Raw genomic sequence first — 20,750 nt, 5'->3', positions numbered from 1 at the left:
CACACACACATACACAATTTAACTTTTCTAGATATAGATTTGTTTCTATAAGTATGGATATCATGCACATTTATTTTGTTTTTTTGTTTTTTTCAATTCTAAATAAAACCCGAAATCTGTATTATATCTGAATCCAATACAGTATAATCCCCTTATTCCATTTTCATTTATATGATGGATCGAGCATAGCCGAAGGCGGCTCAAAGGCTCCCTTTTCATTCAGATATAGGGGAAGGTATTATTCCTTTCCCCGATTTCAAATCAGTAATATATTGTCTTTTTATGTAAATTAATCTTTGAGTTCATATTCTATAGATCTTCTGCTTTAGGATTGTTAAAAAGTATTGATATGTTCAGAGTCTTTTGAAACTATAGATCATCAATGCATTCGATATCAAACCCGATGAAATTCTCATGTGCAATGTTTTTTTCAAAAAAATTCGGCATTCAATTTTGTATCGGTTAATATTTTGCTATTTAAATTTTTTTTTCTGTTTTTCTTTTTTCTTCTTTTTCTTACTCCCTCTGTTTTTTTATCTTCTTTTCCTTTATTTTTTTTCTCTCTTCTCTTCCTTTTATCTGTCTTCTGTTTAATTACCAAGCTCTTTAATCGCTCCCCTTCTCTGTCTTTCTCTCCCCTTCTGTCTTTCTCTCCCCTTCTGTCTTTCTCTCCCCATCTCTGTCTTTCTCTCCCCATCTCTGTCTTTCTCTCCCCATCTCTGTCTTTCTCTCCCCATCTCTGTCTTTCTCTCCCCATCTCTGTCTTTCTCTCCCCATCTCTGTCTTTCTCTCCCCATCTCTGTCTTTCTCTCCCCATCTCTGTCTTTCTCTCCCCATCTCTGTCTTTCTCTCCCCATCTCTGTCTTTCTCTCCCCTTCTCTGTCTTTCTCTCCCCTTCTCTGTCTTTCTCTCCCCTTCTCTGTCTTTCTCTCCCCTTCTCTGTCTTTCTCTCCCCTTCTCTGTCTTTCTCTCCCCTTCTCTGTCTTTCTCTCCCCTTCTCTGTCTTTCTCTCCCCTTCTCTGTCTTTCTCTCCCCTTCTCTGTCTTTCTCTCCCCTTCTCTGTCTTCCTCTCTCCTTCTCTGTCTTCCTCTCTCCTTCTATCTCTTTCCACCTCTTCTATCTTTCCCTCCCCCTTCGCTTCCACCTCTTCTATCTTTCCCTCCCCCTTCGCTTCCACCCCTTCTGTCTCTTTCCCTCTTTCCCCTTCTCTCTCTCCCATTCTCTGCCCCCCTTTCAGTTCTCTGACCAGATTCTAACCTAGCTGTTGCTTATGTTCATTTTACTTTCTTGCTCTTCTCTGACCCCTCCCACTCACTTTCTATTTCTATGGTTACCCCATGTCAATGACCATATAATCCCAAACCGTTAAAATCCAATTGGATCCATTACCATCATATAACACCATTGGACTGTTCTCTCCTCCTACTCAGCTAAGGCATAAAATACAAGATCGCTTTCAAAGAATATACAATATGCGTGTTAGCAATAAGTAACCAACAAAACGCTTAATGTCATTCAAAAACAGAGAAACCAAAGCAAGCTTTTCTTTCTTTCTTTTTTATTTATTTATTTATTTTTTTTTAACCATTTCTCTTGGAAATCAGACACAAATATAATCACTGGCTTTCATTGTTCATTTTTCCAGTGGTTTAAAGTGTGAGAGAAGTCAAAAATGTTTCATCATTGTATTAAACAATATCAAACCATTTTTTTTTTTTTTCTAACCAATCTCACATGTTCTTTTGGAAACGTTGAGTCTGCCTTGTCTCAAAGACTAAAACTGAAAATGTTCTTTCAAACTGTTTTGCATCCTAGACAGATCTTTTTTTTTTTCTTTGTTTTTTAATATCGGAGGAATTCTAGACAAGAACCAATCTTTTTATCAAAATGATTGGATTAAGTATTAAATGGCTCTGAAAAAGGTTAATGTACTGTTGTAGATGTGACTAAAGTACGTGACTACAGTTCATGTATATTTTTAAGGAGAGCAAAACTGGTTGAGGTCAGTTGAAACTGCACGTTGAAATGCAAACACTTAATGGTTTCTTTATCAACTTGCTTACCAGTTGTTGCTACCTGACACGGACTTCTATTATTGTACCTAACAAAATAAATCTATTTTATATTTGTGTATTGTTTTCCACTCGATGATACAACATATGCTATAGAATAAAGCAACCAAATGACAGATAAAATAACAATTTGTGTTCAATAAATTGTATATGAAAAAAATTGTTCAAAATAAGTTTTGCATTTTGGGGTTAAATAACTTTCTAAAAAGGGGGTTATTATTCAATAAAAAAAAAAACATTGAGTTTAAAAATTAATTATGCAAATTCCCTTTTGATTTTTGATTTTCAATTAAAAAAATTTTTTTTTTATTCACCTCAAATAAGACCTGTTGCTACTGAAGTGGTCACTATGGTAGGAGTCAGATTTATAGAGGGCAATCTGGATGGGGATTTGAACAGCAAGATGTTTGTTTACATTAGATCTAAATTTTTGTATGTTGATACCATTAGGGTAACTGATGTAACATGGCTGTTACGCTCAAACCGTGTTCGTTACAGTTCAAACCTTTTTCGAACCCCTACGCTGCGTAGCACCATCGCAAAGGAACAAATGACCAAACAAAAAATAGATAAATCCGACTCGTTTTTTTTTTTTCTGTTTTAACAAAAGACATTTATCACCATTACTTTCCAAACAATTCCTTCGTCTTGTTTTCTCTAACTGTTCATTTCATTTGCCATGAGATTACACCAGCTTAAGTCTCTCACTACCACCACGGGGTCACACGTCCATCTTTCTCTGCATGCACTTTGCTTCTCTCTCGATCACATGCTGTCTTTTTTTCTTTTTCCTGTGACACGAACCTGCACACACTTGCTAATTTGCATACATACTCAAACGCTGCTGCTGCTAATACCTTTACTAGTTATCTATCCTTTGGCTGCTGCTGCTATTTTCACATGCGCTCTGTTACACTGGAACAGGAAGGAAATTCCAAATGTAAACGTTCTTAAGAAAGAAGCTATCATAGGAGAAACTCTTCTGGCGTCTAAAGGGGTTTGTTGGAGATATTTTTTAGTTTAGGGATACAAAGTGCAAAAAGTTAATTAAGCCGCATACTGTAAAAGCATGATACTGTTGACGTTTTGCCCCTCACCTCCAGTGTTAGAAATAAAAAGATGAAAAACTAACGGAAAGAGTAAACAAGTTTATCAACAGAACAAAAGTTTTAGGAAGTGAGTTTAGTAGAAAGACAATGGAGAGGAAGTTGTTCACCAAGGAACACAAAGGAAAGCTGAAATAGGATTGTTAATAAAGGTGTGGCCGGTGACTGGGACAAAAGATCTGACTTAGAGGTCATTTATTTAGGGATAGTTTACAGTTTTAGGAGTGGCAGTGAATTTTTGTGACAGAGACAATTTACGGATTGTCTTGAATTTGTGGCAGTTGAGTAGTTTCCAGCTTGGGCTCGGAGGTCCCACAAGAGAAATCAGAAAGATTGGAGATGAACGAGAGTAGATCAGGCTGAGAAGAAAATCGTTGGGGAACGACACAACCAGACAGCTAGCAAAGGACAATATTTGAGGATTTTTTTTCATTGCTACATGATACACATACATGTATGCACACATGCATACACACAAACACACACGTATGCACACATGCATACACACACGTATGCACACATGCATACACACACACGTATGCACACATGCATACACACATGCATACACACACACGCATACACACACGCGTACACACACGTATACACACACATGTATGCATACATGCACACATACACACACACGTATGCACACATGCATACACACACACGTATGCATACACACATGCATACACACACACGTATGCACACATGCATACACACACATGTATGCACACACACACACGCATACACACATGTATGCACACACACACACGTATGCACACACGTATGCACACATGCATACACACACACATGCACACATGCATACACAGTTCCACTGATTACTCATCTGGTGTTATTTTATCATCGAGCAATCACGAAGGAACTTATAAAACAAGCCTAGGGATGCAACTATGGTGATGTGACAGAGGGATCTATTAGGTTAGAAAATTTTTTTTTTTTTTTTTTTTTTTCACCTTATCCAAAAGGGGAAAATGAAATAATGTTCCATCTTTGTCTTTCAGAACTGTTGCAGAAGAAAGCACTTGAGGGAGGAGCTTTGGATATCTTGGAGGATTATTTAAAGAATCACGCTGAAGAAGAAGGTTTGCCATATATGGTTCTCTTGGCTTTGGATAGTCTGGCTGAAACTGGTAAGTTGGTATTTCTCCTTCCGTCTATCAGTTAATATTTTTTTATTTTATGAAAATCGCTCCAGACAAAGCATGAAACCACTTGATGCAAGGAGCTACCTAACTAAAAAAATATACCACTTCAAAGTAAAAACAAAAACAGCTAACAATAAGTGTTAGATGGAATAGATTCTGACCCAGAAAACAGCAATTCTTTCCTCTCTACCAGAAACATTGCTAATGGAATGTGAGGACTAAAGGACAATTTTTTTTATTTATTGTTCAGAAATGCAGGGCAATGATGGATATACAACATAGCTAAACAAGACCCAGAGGTCTTGTCCTGGGTATAACCTTGAAAAACGTCTAGTAGTGAGACCCCATTCAGGGGATATAAAAAATGAGTTAGTTACCATTGTTTCCAGGTTCACTTTAGCATGGAATAGTAATACCTGTTATGGCATCTGGTACTACCAGATTAGGCTGTCTGAAGATGCTGGCTTTGCAAACAAAAATGCACCAAATATTGATGTTATTGTTTTTTGTTTCTTTTTCTTTCGCAAAACTCAATCATGTTCTGCAAAGTGAAAAAAAAACAATTTTCTGCTACAAAATAATCAAACTTAAACACCATGAATAAATATTTGAAGATATAAAGAACTTGAAACCTAAAAACTTTTTCACGAATTACTGGATTCAGCATTAAACATCATAAAAAATGTTGATGTGCCGTACAACAAAAATAATCAAGCAATTAGAGGTTAGACACTCTACTTAAGAAATCGGACTATTACTTATTTAATTGGATTTTTTTCGATTATCAATTTTCAATACTTATGGGTGGTATTCTGATGCAAAACTGTATAAGAACACTCCTAGATACATAAAGTATGTTAGCGTGAAATTTTATAAAAAAATTGGCCAAACTGTTTTCGAGTCCATAGAAAACAAACTCGCACATTATTTATATTATGACAAAAAGTTTACATTCTAAATTTCAAGATGTTGTCGATCTTACCGTTTATTTCTTTCAGCATGTTAAAATGTTCATTTCTTGACAACATCTGTTTGGTAGCGCAGTATCATTCATGTAATTATGTCAATTTTTAAATTTATTCTGCCCTTACTCATCAATTTAAAAAAAAAATAAGGAATATGGATGTGATTACAAAATCGGAGAAGTTACAGTTGTTTTATTTTAGTTATGCCATCTTTTTCTTAATTTTCTTTTAAAATTGATGAGTCCCTATTCTTCTGATGAGTGGAATGAAATTTTATGAGTGAGAGAAAAAGTGACTGTATTGCATCACCACCTTGTAGATAATCTTAAAAAACACAGCCGATAACTCAACAATAACTCAAACTTGCAAGATTTTTGTTGTAATGCCTACGAATTCCCGTTAATTGCTTAAAAATGATTTTCTTTATAAAAATAAAACTACTTGATCAATTTACGTGATTTTTGGAATATGACATTTTCATTTCATCATAGGTACGTGTATCATACAGATTTTTCTTTATTTTTGTGTTGTTTTTTTTTTAATCTGGGGAGAATTTGGGACAAGAACTGAAGTAAAGTTATTGATAACAAAAATCAAGAAAAACACTAGCTTTCCTCTATATATTAGACTAGCGGGAGTACCCATCATTGCCCGGGTGTTTAGAGGTGTGTGTGTGTGTTTGGGGGGGGTAAATCAAAACAAAAGAATAAGCGAAGTAATAACCCTGTTTGAATATTATAAAAAAAAAACAAACGAACGATGTTAGAACAAAAACTAAAAAATGAAAACGCTAACGTGTTGGGAAAAAAAACAAAAAAAAACGAACGATGTTAAAACTTCTTTAAAAAAATCATGAAAATAAAAACAAAAAAAAATAGGTGGGTGTGTTGGCAGGGGTAAACTAAAAGTAAATAACCCTGTTTAAATATTAAAAAAAAATGAAAAAAAATCAAAACAAAAAAAGTTTTAGGACGAAGGTAGGCTCGAACATAAAACCTTGAGGTTAATAGTCTGCTGACATAACACGACACCGCGAAGGCAGTAACTTCAGGTGAGTCGAAAATAAGTGTTTATGAACCCAGGCGGTTTTCTAGGTCAAATCTCATGCCGTAGCAGCAGGAGGAGCAGTAGAGAGAAAACGAATTCACAGCGCAAATTTTTTAAGATAAAAGTTGCTGAAATAAGACTTTTACGACGTCATTTCGTGTTACATATTATGAGCGTTACATATTATGAGCGTTACATATTATGATCTCGATAGCATATAAAAAGCTATAGGAAATAGTAACACCCCCCCCCCCCGAGAATCCCGTCAAAAACAGCCTTTGGCGAACATACACAAAAATGCACACACACATACACTAACACACATTTTCGCTTTTATATATAGATGTTTTTTTATGTTCTGATGATTTAAAATCTTAACTTTTTTTTTCCTCTCCAGATTTTGGACGTCAGAAAATGGTGACATGTGGCACATATAAATCTGTGTTAGATTTCATGCACTCTTCAAAGGTAAACAGTGCACAGGATACCACCTTGGACTTGCTATGCAGTCTGGCCGAAAATGGTAAGATCTGAAAAACTATACAAATCTTTCTACCGCTCCAGTAGACATCTCACTGCTGATGCAATTCTCTACCTGTATAAGAGCCAAGTACATCCTAGGATGGAGTACTGTTACCACATCTGGGCAGGAGCTCCTAGAAGCACCTTATCCTGCATTGACAGAATTCAAAATAGACTTCATAGCCTTGTAGGGGATGCCCTTTTCTCTTCCCTGCAACCTCTTTCCTATAGAAGAGACGTTGCGAGCCTGTCTCTGCTCTATCATTATTTTCATGGTAAGTGCTCGTCTGAGCTCCAATCTATAATCCCCCCCAGCCTTGCCACAGCTATACACTGATGAATGGTGCACTTTCTTCCCATGATATTACTCCACCAGACTAGATGAATTCTTGTCCTGGAAGCTAGTAAAACCAGGAGACCACAAGAAGTATATACTATGATAGAATTTTTATTTTTTGTTACCTATTATGAGTATTACCTATTATGAGTGTTACCTATTATGATCTCTATAGCATATAAAAAGCTATAAGAAATATCTTCGGAGAAGAAAAATCATGTTCTGAATCATTTCATAAACTTTAACCTCTGACAAGCAATCATTATTTCTTGATTTACATTTTTTTTTTTTTTTAATTTTTATTTTAATATTTCCCAGAGATACTAATGAAAGGAGTAGCAAGGGCAGCAGTATGTAGCAGGAGGGGGTTATTCGTGACAGAGATGCCTCCAGTGTTTGTGTCTGTTTCTGATAAAAGATCAGCAACAAGACATGAAAGACACAGAGGAGTGAATTCCTAAAGATAACTTCAAAATGTCATCTGAGTTGCCCTAGGTGGGTTGAACCAACTTCGTCCAAAGGAGAAAGTGTCAAGGGAATATTAAATTTACAAGCAATCCCCAGATGTGTGTATATCCTGATTGGAGGAGATTATGTCATTAGGTTTTTGCAGGGAGATGTTGACATTTTCCTACATACAGTGCCTGGTATTCCCAAATGGTCACCCATCTGGTACTAACCAGGTTTAACATTGCTTAACTTTGATGATCTACTAAAAACTAGTGCCAACATGTTTATCTCAAATAGATGGTACAAGTATGATAACCACAAATTTAAAAGATATGCCATATTATCATTTGGTACTTGTACAGGTTAAGAAAGACATTAAAAAATGAAAATATCGAGGAAAAAAAAAAAAAAATATATTGTACGTATCTGTTTTGAAATGAAGATCTCCGAAAAAAAAATTACACTCAATTTGATCGAGTAGTTTTTTTTTTTTGTTTTTTTTTTTTTACAGCAGAAAAACACGTTTTTATGAGAGCACGTTGAAGTCAACCATTATGAAATTTTTTGTACACGCCACAGGGAGATAACTCAATTTAAAGCGCCGACACTCCATCCCCATCTTTAATACTAGCTTTTCTTCCTAAAAATCGAACCTTTTGCTCGGTATTATAACAGATTGTTTTTTCACTGTTAAAAAAAAAAAAAAAACTACTTGATGAAATTAAGTGAAATTTTTTTTTTTCAGAGAACTTCGTTCCATAACGGATGCATACAATATAACCTTTTTTTTTTATATTTTCATTTTTTAATGTCCTGATTAAACTGTACAAGTACCTATTATTCTTATGTAAATATTAAATGAATTTATCAACTTAAAAACAATGAGCAAGTAGTTATATATTTCATATCTAAGGAGGAAATAGAGAGATGACTAGTGAATCTATTTGTCTATGGTAATTATTTTTATTATCCCTTCATCTTACTGCATAAAAGATGGACTGATGTTACTACACATGGGGAAGGGCTGCTAAGTACCTTTTTTTTGCTGTGACAAGAAAAAAAGACGTTGAATCAAGATTCAATTGTTTTACTTTATTATTCAAATCTCAGTTTTTATTATTTTTAGACTTTGAGCAAAAAAATAAAACATTTATGCATTTTTTTTCTGTTTTTCTTTGTTAAATTTCAGATGAGATCAAAGTGAAACTTGCTGAAAGTTTTCTCTGTGATCACCTGATTCAAACAATCCAATCAAATTCAGATGAATTAGCAGAGTCCAATCAGCAGCAGCTGCTCAAACTATCTTCTGACCTCATTGTCTTACTTTTAACTGGAGGTTTGTAATTCTTTCTTTTATTTTTCCTTCTTAAAAGAACCAGAAGTTTCTTTTCAGCCATTGTTGTTGAGATTTCCATAATTTTAATGGGTTTGTCTGAGTGTATGTGTGCAATCAGGACTGGTGCTATCCACCTTCAAATTCAGCGACCAAACTGAGCTCAAGCCAATTGGAGAACCTGGAGGTAATGGTGGTGTAGTAAATGTGTGAATAGGCATATCGATGATCGACGATGATTGGCAGGTGTCCGCTGTAGGGTAGCAGTGGCACACAAATCTGGAACGCTTCACATGCACAAATAATTTGATTATGCAAATTTAGACGCTGCTGGGAGTCTAAGTTGGCAGCATAAAATGACGGATTTTATTGTTTGACAAGTTTTTTTATTATTTAATTATTTGAATCCTTTGAGATGAGCAATTTGTATATTTTATTTATTTGTGGACTATTATCCTCATCTTCATGTTGTTTCATGTTTCAGCCCACTATTCCTCTGGCCTTCTTCAGGTGGTTAATGGTGACTGGATAGAAATGCTGAATCTCTTAACTGTATCTTCAGTAATTATTGTCTTCCATAGTTGTGGTGAGACAACAACTATTATGAAAGGCAGTAATTATTCAGCATTCCTATCCCGTCATGATTAACAACCTGACGAAGGCCAGAGGAATAGTTGGCTGGAACGTTGTGAAACTACAAATATAAAGATGAGGATAACAGTCCTCAAATAAATAAATAAAATATAGAAGTCTTTTTAGTTTTGGGACACTGCTTCGTTTGTGTGTGGCTTTATTGTTAGTCCGAGAGAGAGAGAGAGAGAGAGAGAGAAAAACCTTCAAAAATAAAGAACACAAAATAATTTGACTCAAGCTTGTGTTTCGTTTTCAACTCAAAAGAATTTACGTGACTGAAATAGGAATTACCTAAATACATCTTTCAGTTATGTAAATTATAAATGTATCTTTCAGGTGGAGGCCTCCTCATTTTAAATAAACTTACTGCACATGTGTGTTATTAACACAATTAAATTCAGTTGGACATCCACTGTTTTGAAAATAGCTATGATGTTTAATTTGTATCTTTTTAAAAACAATTCTAGCTCTCCCTACTTGGTATTGTCCAGGATTATTTTTTAGTTTGATTAAATTACTTAATTGAAATTTAAAATAAAATTGCTTCTTCCTTAAAACATAAAATCAAGGGAAGTAAATCTGTATTGATGAATACAGTGTTAATTCTCGATTTTCTGAAGATGGTGTCATTTTGAAAATTATTCTGGTCAGATAAAGTAATTTCTCAAGTGAATTAAATTTCAAATAAAATAAGCAATGGCTAAAAGGACAATTTGTTCAGTAAAGTTTTTTTTTATGTAAACTGTGAAAGTTATAAAAATATTTGTAAATAAAATATGTATTTTTTTTAATGTTTTTCATTTGTTGATATATTTTGCTTAATGGGAAAAATTGTGAACTTTTTTGTAGAAAATTTACAAAATTCGAAAGAATAATTAAAATTAAAAAAAAAAAAAAATGTGTGTAATATTTGTCTCCATCTGCTAACAATTTTAAAAGTACATAGTTTTGTTTACAAATATGTTTTGTTATACACGTTTTTAATTAAAAACACTTTTGTAAATTATCCCCTTTTATGAAAAAATAGTAAAACTTTTTACTATTTTTAAATAAAAAATAAAAATACAGAAAAATCTTTATGATCACAGAATTAAAGTTTCATATTCCAAAAATCACGTAAATTGATCATTTTTTTTAAAAATATTTTCTTAGAATTCTTATCAATTTTAACAGTAAATGTATCCATTACAAGGTGGATTTTGATCTTGAGAGTTTGAATTGAGTTGTCTTCCCCTTATTTATAAAATATTTATAAGAGATTGCAGTTCAAAAAATAGTGTCTCACTTGGTAATAATATTTGATTTTCTTAATTAAAACATTTTTTGATTGATTTACGTGATTTTTTGGAATATGACATTTTCATTTCATGCCAGGAACGTATTTTCTATATTAATTAAATGTAATTCTAAATAACTTTAATAAAAATCTGATCTAAAATTTATGAAAGTGTTGATTTAATTAAACCAGAAGTTAAAATTTTCAGTGTTACTGAAAATAGTGCATTTTGGTAGATGCTTATTTTGAGGTACTTGAAATCAATGTGATCCAAATTCATTTTTTTTTTTCTTGCAAAGAACATGCACCAATGTTGCATAAAACAGCTGACAAATCAGAATCAAACATTGATCTTTTTTTTTTTTTTTTAGTAGAAAATTCTATCGATGACAAAAATTGACCGACTGATTTACAATTATTACATAAAATAAGAAAGGAAGAAGTATAAGAATTCATTGAATAAATAAAGTTTTACTAAAATTTGATTTTTTTTTTTTTTTTTTTTTTTTTTTTTTTTTTTAATGATTTAAAAAATGAACAAACTTATTTGTGGTAAGAAAAAATTTTCTATACATATTAAAAATAATTTTATGTTAAATATTATTAAAAAACGGAATCATTTCCATTTAAAATCAATTTAGAATTACACATGTAAACTTGAGAAAAATATGCTTGAAATGAGTCTACATTATGTGAATAAGGGAAATCAAAACAAGATGGCGACCTAATTTGACCTGATGTATTGTTATTTTACTTATTCACATTAACACATTTCAATTTTCTCAATTTTAAGTGCATAATACTAAATGGATTTTAACTTTAAATGATTCCTTATTTAATAATATTTAACAAAACACAAAACCATTTTTAATGCACATAAAGAATTTTTTCTAATATTCTACTCTGGCCAGGATCTTTAATATTTACCGTTTGGTATCATTGAGGAGAGTTTTTTTTTTTGTTTTTTTTTTTTTTCTTTTTTTTTCTTTTTTCTTTTTTTTTCTTTTTTCTTTTTTTTTCTTTTTTCTTTTTTTTTCTTTTTTCTTTTTTCTTTTTTTTTCTTTTTTCTTTTTTTTTTCTTTTTTGTTTTTTACTCGTATTCACCCCTAATAAGGCATATTGCCACTTGGATGCAAGGGGCTACTATTTGGGACCATACCTAGGAAAGATTAAAAAGATGTTTATCCCCGAGTGGCCTCCGGGCCTTGATAAGTGGTGACTTCCATGTAAAAAAAAAAAATGTTGGTTTACATTACATTTAAACTTCTGCATATCAGTACAGTCAGGGAACCAGGTAGCAGGAAGGGAATTCCAAAGTCTAGCTGTTCAAGGGAAAAAAACTGATAAAGTAGAAAACTTTTTGGCATTTAAGGACCTCAACAGTGAAGGGGTGTGATTTTGTTGCTAAACATGTTTGTCAGGGATATGTACGTCGAGGGGGCACAAGTGCAACGAGTTCATCAGAGCATATTCCATTAAAATATTTGTAAAACAGGCACAGAGATGCAACATTGCGGCGATGGGACAGGGGTTTGAGCTTAGTTGACAAAGTGGGACCGATTAGATTGAATACTCTTTTTCTGGACCCCATCCAAGAAGGAGAGACTCGTGGTAGATGCACCAGCCCAGATGTGGCAACAATACTCCATGCATGGGCGAATGATGGCTTTGTAGGTACAGGATACTCTTAGGTGTGAGTAGTTTTCTAGCACAATAAAGGGAGCCCACTTTTCTTGCAGCAGCCTTCGCAATGTCCTCAGTGTATTTGTTCCAGTTCATATTGCCGATGAATGTTAGAAGTTTGAAGGAAGAATTCGCAGGTAGGGTTGTCATGAATATCAGTGGTTGGAGAGGCTTCTTGTAATTGTTAAAGGAGAGCAGCTTAGTCTTGTTAGCATTAAATGTTACCATGCATTTACAGCCGCATTCCACTGGAAGTAATTTTTTAATGATTCTGCCATTGTCTTAGATTTGTATACATTCGTTCTTCCTTTGTCAATGTTATATTGTTTCAGGGGAGAGTTACTTGGTTGAAGAAACCAGCTCCCCCGGTGTTAGACATGATATCAAACGATAGGCACATGGAAACAGCAACAGGTTGATATGTCGTCGGCTATAACCAACTGGCATGGTTCGCTTCTTGAGTCTTCATTGCGTCGTTACAGGCAGCATTTCCATCGTCGGCATTAAATGGCAGAGACTGCATGCCAAAATTTAACACTTGTACAAAAATAACAAACAAATGCATTTTTGTAAAAATATATAATTTTTTTTTACATTTAACACTGGCGGAGCACATTTAAATTAAGACCCATTGAACCCTGATGCATGCAGCTGTTGCATACGAGATATCATCAGCAAATATACCCATCTCGGACACAATATTATCAAGGTGGTCATTAATGAATATAAGGAATAATCATACACAATACACTGAGTTCAGCATACCATGCTCAACTTCTGTCAATCTTGAGGAAGGTATGAACCCAGCTATAGGTGAAATAGGTTGGATTAGGCTATAAGGCCTAGATAGGGCAACTAATTTAAGAAAAGGAAATAACACCTGTGGCTAGGTAACTCTGTCATGTGGTACATACTGTGCTTCTGTGCAGTTATTAATTACCTGGCAGAGAGAGTAGATGTTATTCTGCACTTGTCCTTTATTCTTCAAATTCCATGAGCAATGTTTGTAACAAAGAGGGGATTGTTATTTTCTGAATTGGAATCGATCCATATAACATTTGTTGGCTGTTTTTTTTTTTTATCTTATTTACTAAGCTCCATGCATCAAGTGATTTCATGCATCTTGTACATGGAAAAAAAATCCAATTCATGTGTCGAGATTGATAATTTGATCTATCATCCTCATAATCATTTATTAGCATTCGTATTGATAGCAGCAAAGATTATTCATTCTCATCTTCATGATTGACTTTGATTCCAAACCAATCATCATAATCGACATTTAGTCCAGACCCATTATCATAATGCTTATTATTCTTTCCTTCCTCCTTTATTGGGTAGAGACATGATTTGAATAATGATTGCAAATTGTGAAATCAGCCTTTGCCGAATTCAGATGCAATCAGGCATTAATTTCCACCAATTATATGTAAGATAGTAGCTCGTGTCCGTTACTCACTTATAATAGGTTTATTACGTTTTGACATTAGATTATACTCTCCCCTCCCCCACCTGCAAAAAAAAAAAGGGTTTATATACCATAAAAACAAATCAAAATGTATAACTTTAGCTTTTTATTTTTTTTTCTATTTCATAAATTTAATTTATTGCTTCTTTGCTTTTTTTTTTAACATTTTTTTCCTTTTCTCTTACGTTATTTTTCCATCTTTCTTCTTCCTTTTTTTTCTTTTTCTTCCTTTCCTCTATTTTCTCTTCTTTTGCCTTCCCTTTCTTTCCTATCTTTATTGTGTTCATTTTCTATTGCCTCTCCCTCACTCCTTTCTTTTCTTCCATGACATTCAAGCAGACGATTTGTCTATAAACTCTCCCACTATCACTCCTTCTCCTCCTCTTACTATATTTATTTTTACATCTTGCTTTCGTACTTTCATTTAACAACTGGAATCATGATATAATAAATTTAATACAAAGGTCATTCCAAAAGTAAAGCCTCCTATTTTTTTAACTCAAAAACCAAAACGTTGAAGAGCTACAAAAACAGAAAAGAATAGCTACATTAATACGAGCAACCGTTATGCTTCAGAATTTATTTGATTACATAGTTGCCACCATTTTCAATGCCCTTTTGCCAGTCTCTTTTGATGCCTCGGTCATAAAAATCTGGAGCACCCTTTGTCACTCATATCGCTGTCACTACTCTGAAATCGATGAACCCATCTCCTAACTGTGCTGACATCAACTGCATCGGTTTCCTGAACGCTCAGTAGATGGCGATCAGTGTTGATTGGTTCAATTTCTTTTTTGCACAGAGGAATTCAATGATGTATCTCTGCTTCTGACACATGTCTATGACAGGGACTTTATTAGTCTCACACCATCAATATCTGCAATAGAGATGAAACTTTCAGCTCATGATTGCATAAGGTCAGTCATCGTAGTCCAATTTTATAACTGATAGGTCCTGAACTGTCATCCAAGCTTCAACCACTGTCCCATTGACGGAATGTTGTATCCCTCTGCCTGTTTTACAAGTATTTTAATGGTGGATGCTCTGACATACTACAAGTCCTTTTTCCCCCTCAACATAAATACCCCCGACAAACTCGACAACCAGCCAAGAGATCCCTAGATGTAAGAAGGCCTTCTACTCTAATAATTTCTTTCCCTGAATTGCTAGACTCTGGAACTCCCTTCCGGGTTCATGTTTTCCCAACTGTACTGACATGCAGAAGTTCAAGTGTAATGCTCAAATCCCTACATAGTATCCCTGCAACTACTGTCCCCGGTAGTAGCTCCCTACATCAAAGTGGCACTGTGCCTTGTTTGAGGTGAAAATAGAATTAAAAAAAGAAAAAAAAGTTCTCTCTGATCCATTCGGATGGAATGAAAAAAAGAAGGCATTACTTTTAGAATGCCTCTCGTAATAAAATAAAAGCAGTAATAATATTAGTTTGATAAAACCATGTGTTACTCACTCAAGAACACTACCGATCCAACAGTGTTTCCATGGTCTTCATCATCTTTTCTGGCCGTGTCATTGTCTCTTACATTGGCAGCTGTTGAAGGGTGCGCACTGACTCACAAGTATAAAAGAAATAGAATGAAAAAAAAAACACATTCTACAAATATCAGTTGCATTCTGCGTATGTGTGTGTGTGCGTATGTGTGTGTGTGTGTGACCCCCATCAACCCTCTGAACACTAACGTCCACTGCGACATTTTTTGTCAAGATCATGTTCATCAATTGACGTCAGCTCATCTTGATTTATACCATACCATGTTCTGCCTTCCACTATATCCAACTTGCAACCGTTGCAAACCCAAGACTGTCCACAAACTTATAGCCACTCTTCAAAAACTAATTGTAAATATAACTTCCTCTACTGTGCGGTTCTTTTGTTCCAATGATTGCCACACCTTGATGAACAATTGTATTTAGCTTTCTTTTGTGTTCTCTCCATTATCTTTTTACCAACCCTATTTCCGATACCTTTGTTCTGTTAAACTTGTTTCCTCTTTTTTGTTACACTTTTTTTTCCTTTCTAATACCTTGGGGAGAGGCATCGACAGTATCACAATGGTAGTATCAGTAGTTGTAGTAGTGGCATCCTCAGTTGTAATCACATGTACTAGAATCTCCTTGACCATCCATTGTGTTCATTTCTTTGTGTTTCTTTTCTTTCAGATAAAAGCATGGAGATCCTGTTTGAGACGGGCAAAGGTCCTGTGTATAAAGAATCTGTCAGATGGCTGGAAAGTAGCTGTGAATATTTACAGATTTCAGGAGCACTTGCGATTGGAAACTTTGCTCGCAATGGTTAGAATGATATCTTCTCTCTGTTTATTATTATTTCTTTACTTGTATTGAGTAGGTTTGCATGTTCATACAGTATGTCTATTCTCTATTTAACTATAAATGTATAGTGCATTATGCATATATTATAACAAAATAGTTTAGAAACCAATATATATATATATATATATATATATATATATATATATATATTAAGTAATGTGATTGATAATTTAAAAATCAAATTTTAACTTAAATTAAAAATCCGTTTCATAAGAAGGAACAACAACAAAATCAATTATCTGTACGATCGTTTCGGAAAACAATGCTTTTTATTGTGGTATACATCAAATTATGTACAATAATTATATATAGTTTTTTGATAAGCAAGGTCTCCTCATCAGCAAATTTTGAAGGGTTTTTATTGAATTTAAAAGACACCATAAATAAACCTAGCATTAAAAGTAAGGCAGATGAATCTTTTAATTTTTCGTTTTTTGAAATCAGGAACTGTGGTAAAAATAGTCATTTAGATGTTTGCTATAGCTTTTTATCTTATTATCAATAAGATAAAAAGCTATAGCAATATATAGGGGGGGGGTTGAAAAATAAAAATTGAAAATGGCATTTTGTAAGCAGAAGAAGGAAAACGATTTCAATGACCTAAAAACATTATTACAATGATCCAAACATAATTCTCAATGAAAAACCAAGACACGGAATAATAAAATAATGTTAAAAAATACACATTGTTGGTGACTACTCCCTTATTTAAATATATATATATATACACACAGAAATATGAACAGCAAAGGTCAGTGCATTTACTGAAATAATTAAACTGTAAAACTTTTGCTTCTGGATGTGATGATACGATGATAGACTATAAAAAAAAAATTAAAAAAAAACAGGCTTGGTTTTAGAAGCTTGATTTTAGATGCATTAAAAGTAACAAGCCACCTCTTTCCCCATTGTACCATGTGCTAAAGATCAGAGGAAAAAGAATCAGAACTTGGTCGTTTACGGCTTTTGATGTGCTAACCCGTTGCCATAGATGTCGTCAGCATAAATATTTCATCTGCATGAATTAAAAAATCATATTTAAGCATACATCGCCTGGTGGCCTGCTAATAAATATATATATATATATATATATATATATATATATATATATATGCAAGGACGTAGAAATTTCCAGGTTAGTATTTTGGAACGCATTTAATCTACTGGGCGAGATGCACACCCAGTCTTCATTAAGACATACATCTATGATAAGGAAAGCCTATGGTCTACTGTTTACTCTGACTTGTGGCAGCTATTGCACCGAATGAAATTAGCAGTTGTACCAAAAAACCTTCACCAATATGAACTGTGTGAATTTCCAGACAACTTAGTTGTTGTGGCGGACTTCATATGTCAAAATCGGCGGGAGTATCCATATATATTGTTTCTAAACTAATTGTTTTATTTTAAAAATATCATAGCTATAAACCCCTTTAAGAAATTGAAGTGAATCCTCTTTAAGGAATTAAGAATAAAAGCGGTCAGCATTTTGACTTCCGGTCATTGTATACTCTCTTTTTACTGTGAATGTCTGCCAATGTAATATTTATAGGTACTTAATTTCCTTCAATTCCTGTCTTAATTGCCGGTGGCCTTATGGTAAGATGGTAGCCTACAAAGTCAAGAGTGTTTTTATGATTGGATTTGAATCTCCCAATCAGCAGTAATTATTATTTCCTACACTGATGATTGCGTAAGCATGAAGCATTGCATCTGTAGACATAAAATGATTGTTAATATTTATTTGAAAAATATAATGGTTATGTATATACATGTGTGTATGTACGGCATAATCACGGTGACACCGATTCTCGTTGGATCACCGAAGTTAAGCAACGTTGAGCCTGGCTAGTACCAGATGGGTGACCATTTGGGAATTCTAGACGCTGTATGTCTCGGCATTGTTTCCAGTCGTCCTGAATCTCCACTTGCCACTGGTATTCAACAATGTTGACTCAGGAAAGGTGAGGTTGGAGATTGCGCAACTCTTGCCGCAAAAATTTCATGCTCAGGCACCCTTACAGTGGGTATCCATAGTCAAGACTGAAGGAAGCCTTATGTATGTGTAAAAGTAAATGGTAGTTTTCTTGAAACATTGCTGGTAAAGGAATATGTGGAAGTTTGAAAAGCCAAGAGCAATGTGGAAAGAGCAAAAAGAAAGGAAGAAAAAACAAATATGTTCGAGAGTCTAATTATTTATCACTTCACTACTCACTATATAATCATCAGCGAACCAAGTTGCTGGCAAATCCGGAGTACATAAAGTCCATTGGTGGTATGGAACTTTGATTCATTTCTGGAGAAAATACCTCCCCTTTTCACAAAGAAAACAAGAGTGTTATCCAAGATGTGAAAGAGACCAGGACTGCAGCAAGAAGCTAGACTAGTATCACAGTCAGAAGTGATTAGTTAATTGTGTAATTTTTTTTTTTATTTATTACTAGTGAGGGGTACCTGGCGTTGCCCGGGTGTTTTTCGGGGTATGTGAAAAAAACCCGAAAATGTGAAAAAAAAAAAAACCGAAGCCTTCACAACGCACAGTTGGAAAATAGTAAAGTGTTTAAAAAAAAAAAAAAACAGGTGCGCGTTTTTGATTGACGTGACGGCGATAGGTATTCAGCAGTTATTTTGTGCGGGACAGTTTTGAATGAGGTGAATAAATCGGTTTGTTTGTTTTTGAAAATCCGCTCCCTGTTTATTAGGAGGAGAGAAATGAAAGCTACAGTCTGATATGACGAAGTCGACATTGAACAAACGTTACTTAACTCTCTTAAGACAACTGGCTTTCGGCCTGTGATTAGAGTCGAGTTTTGCTTTTTTTTATACCGAAAACCGAATGTAACGCGTGCCGATGCGGGAAATGTCGAATAATTAACGTTTGAAAGTCAATAAAATTAAATAGACAGGCGAGCTCCGTGGGTAACTCTGAGATATTACAATTTATAGATGATATAAAAAGTTTTAAGAAGTTGTGAACCGAGCAAGCGCTTCTTTGAAAGAAGCCTTTCGTGGACATCGAGGAAAAGCGTACATACATACACACATACATTTTCGCTTTTATATATATATATAGATTAATTTTTTTGTTATATTTTTGTGATGTTATTTATTTCCTTATTTAATTTTCTTTTTTTTTTTTTAATTAGAAAATATACTTTTGGTTAAATTTATTATCCTATTATGATAATGTATTTTGTTTATTTAATCATTTTTTTTAATACTAGTGATGCAGCCAAGATTAATTTGACTCCACAATCCATCTTATTTTCCTACTCAAGGCAAGAGAAATTTTATGGAACCTATTAGTGAATTTTGCTTTTCCATAATTTTCACTGTTCTTTAGAAATTTGCAAATCAGTTTTACTGCGATTTACCTTAGCTGCGATTGCCCGCTGTGACAAACCTTGCTCATGGAAATCTAGTATTCATGCATGCTCAACTTCAATAAGTTTGCTTGCTTTAGGTATGGTGACACCTTTACGCAGTGATTGCTAATCTGTAACTGAACAAAAAAACAATTTATACCCCTGGTCTTATAATCTTCATCAAGTGTAAAATGCCTCATTTTATAAAAATGTAAATTTCTAAATTAAATGTTTGGAATGTAGCTTTTTTTCCATAATCTTTCTTTTTTTTTTTTGGTAACCTTAAGTCGGAGGAGTTTAAAATCTGTCCTTAAAAAGAATTATTTCTTTTTAAAGATTTTCAAGTAGCCTTGAATTTTTGATCAGAAATGTGTCTTGTTGAACTCTGGAATCAGCATGGAATTTCAAACGGAATCCTTTATTTAATCCATGCTGTGTGCCACGGATGGGTAGAAGTCATAAATAATTACAATTGTATTTTGAGTTTAACAGAAAGGTTCCCGAGTTCGACAAGATATGCCTCAAGAAAGTCAGAGGTTACATTGATCGAAACATTGTGTAAATGGCACTTAAGATGAGAACAGTAGTGTGAAGAATTCAAATAATATAAATATTTTGTTTGTATAATTTCAAATGGATATATTGTGTCTATCTTTTGTGTTCATTTTCAGATGGACATTGTATATTGCTCGAAGATGAAGGTGTCGTAACAAAGATGTTAAACTTGCTAAAAACCCAAGATAACAAGGAGCCAAATATCCCTCTGCTGCATGCCATCTTGAGTGCTTTAAGAAACCTGGCCATTCCTGGTTAGTAAATATGGAAAACGTTTTTTGTCTTATTTATTTTTGTCTTTCTTTATTTTTATATTTTATTTTTTATTTTACATTTTTGTTTTTGTATTTTTTATTATATTATTTTTTTTTATTTTATTTTTATATTTTTTTATTTTTGTATTTTCTTTTTTTATCTTTTCTT

The 20,750-nt window shown here is 33.8% G+C and overlaps 1 protein-coding gene across 6 annotated transcripts in view; it reads left to right on the top strand.

Moving 5' to 3' along the window:
* Positions 1-20,750, top strand: part of LOC145252499 (rap1 GTPase-GDP dissociation stimulator 1-like) — a 261,423-nt gene that overhangs the window by 206,225 nt on the left and 34,448 nt on the right. For all 6 annotated transcript variants that reach the window (XM_080111991.1, XM_080111990.1, XM_080111994.1 and 3 more), the window contains 5 exons: positions 4,201-4,329; positions 6,754-6,879; positions 8,855-9,001; positions 16,237-16,368; positions 20,444-20,581. In XM_080111991.1, coding sequence (XP_079968117.1) covers positions 4,201-4,329; positions 6,754-6,879; positions 8,855-9,001; positions 16,237-16,368; positions 20,444-20,581 — 672 coding nt within the window. The remainder of the gene's footprint in view (positions 1-4,200; positions 4,330-6,753; positions 6,880-8,854; positions 9,002-16,236; positions 16,369-20,443; positions 20,582-20,750) is intronic.

Source organism: Euprymna scolopes, chromosome 29, assembly GCF_053919585.1.
Source record: "Euprymna scolopes isolate OS-2025 chromosome 29, ASM5391958v1, whole genome shotgun sequence".
NCBI classification, from domain to species: Eukaryota; Metazoa; Mollusca; class Cephalopoda; order Sepiida; family Sepiolidae; genus Euprymna; species Euprymna scolopes.
Note: the sequence above shows the minus strand (reverse complement) of the source record. Positions and strands in the feature narration are given on the sequence as shown.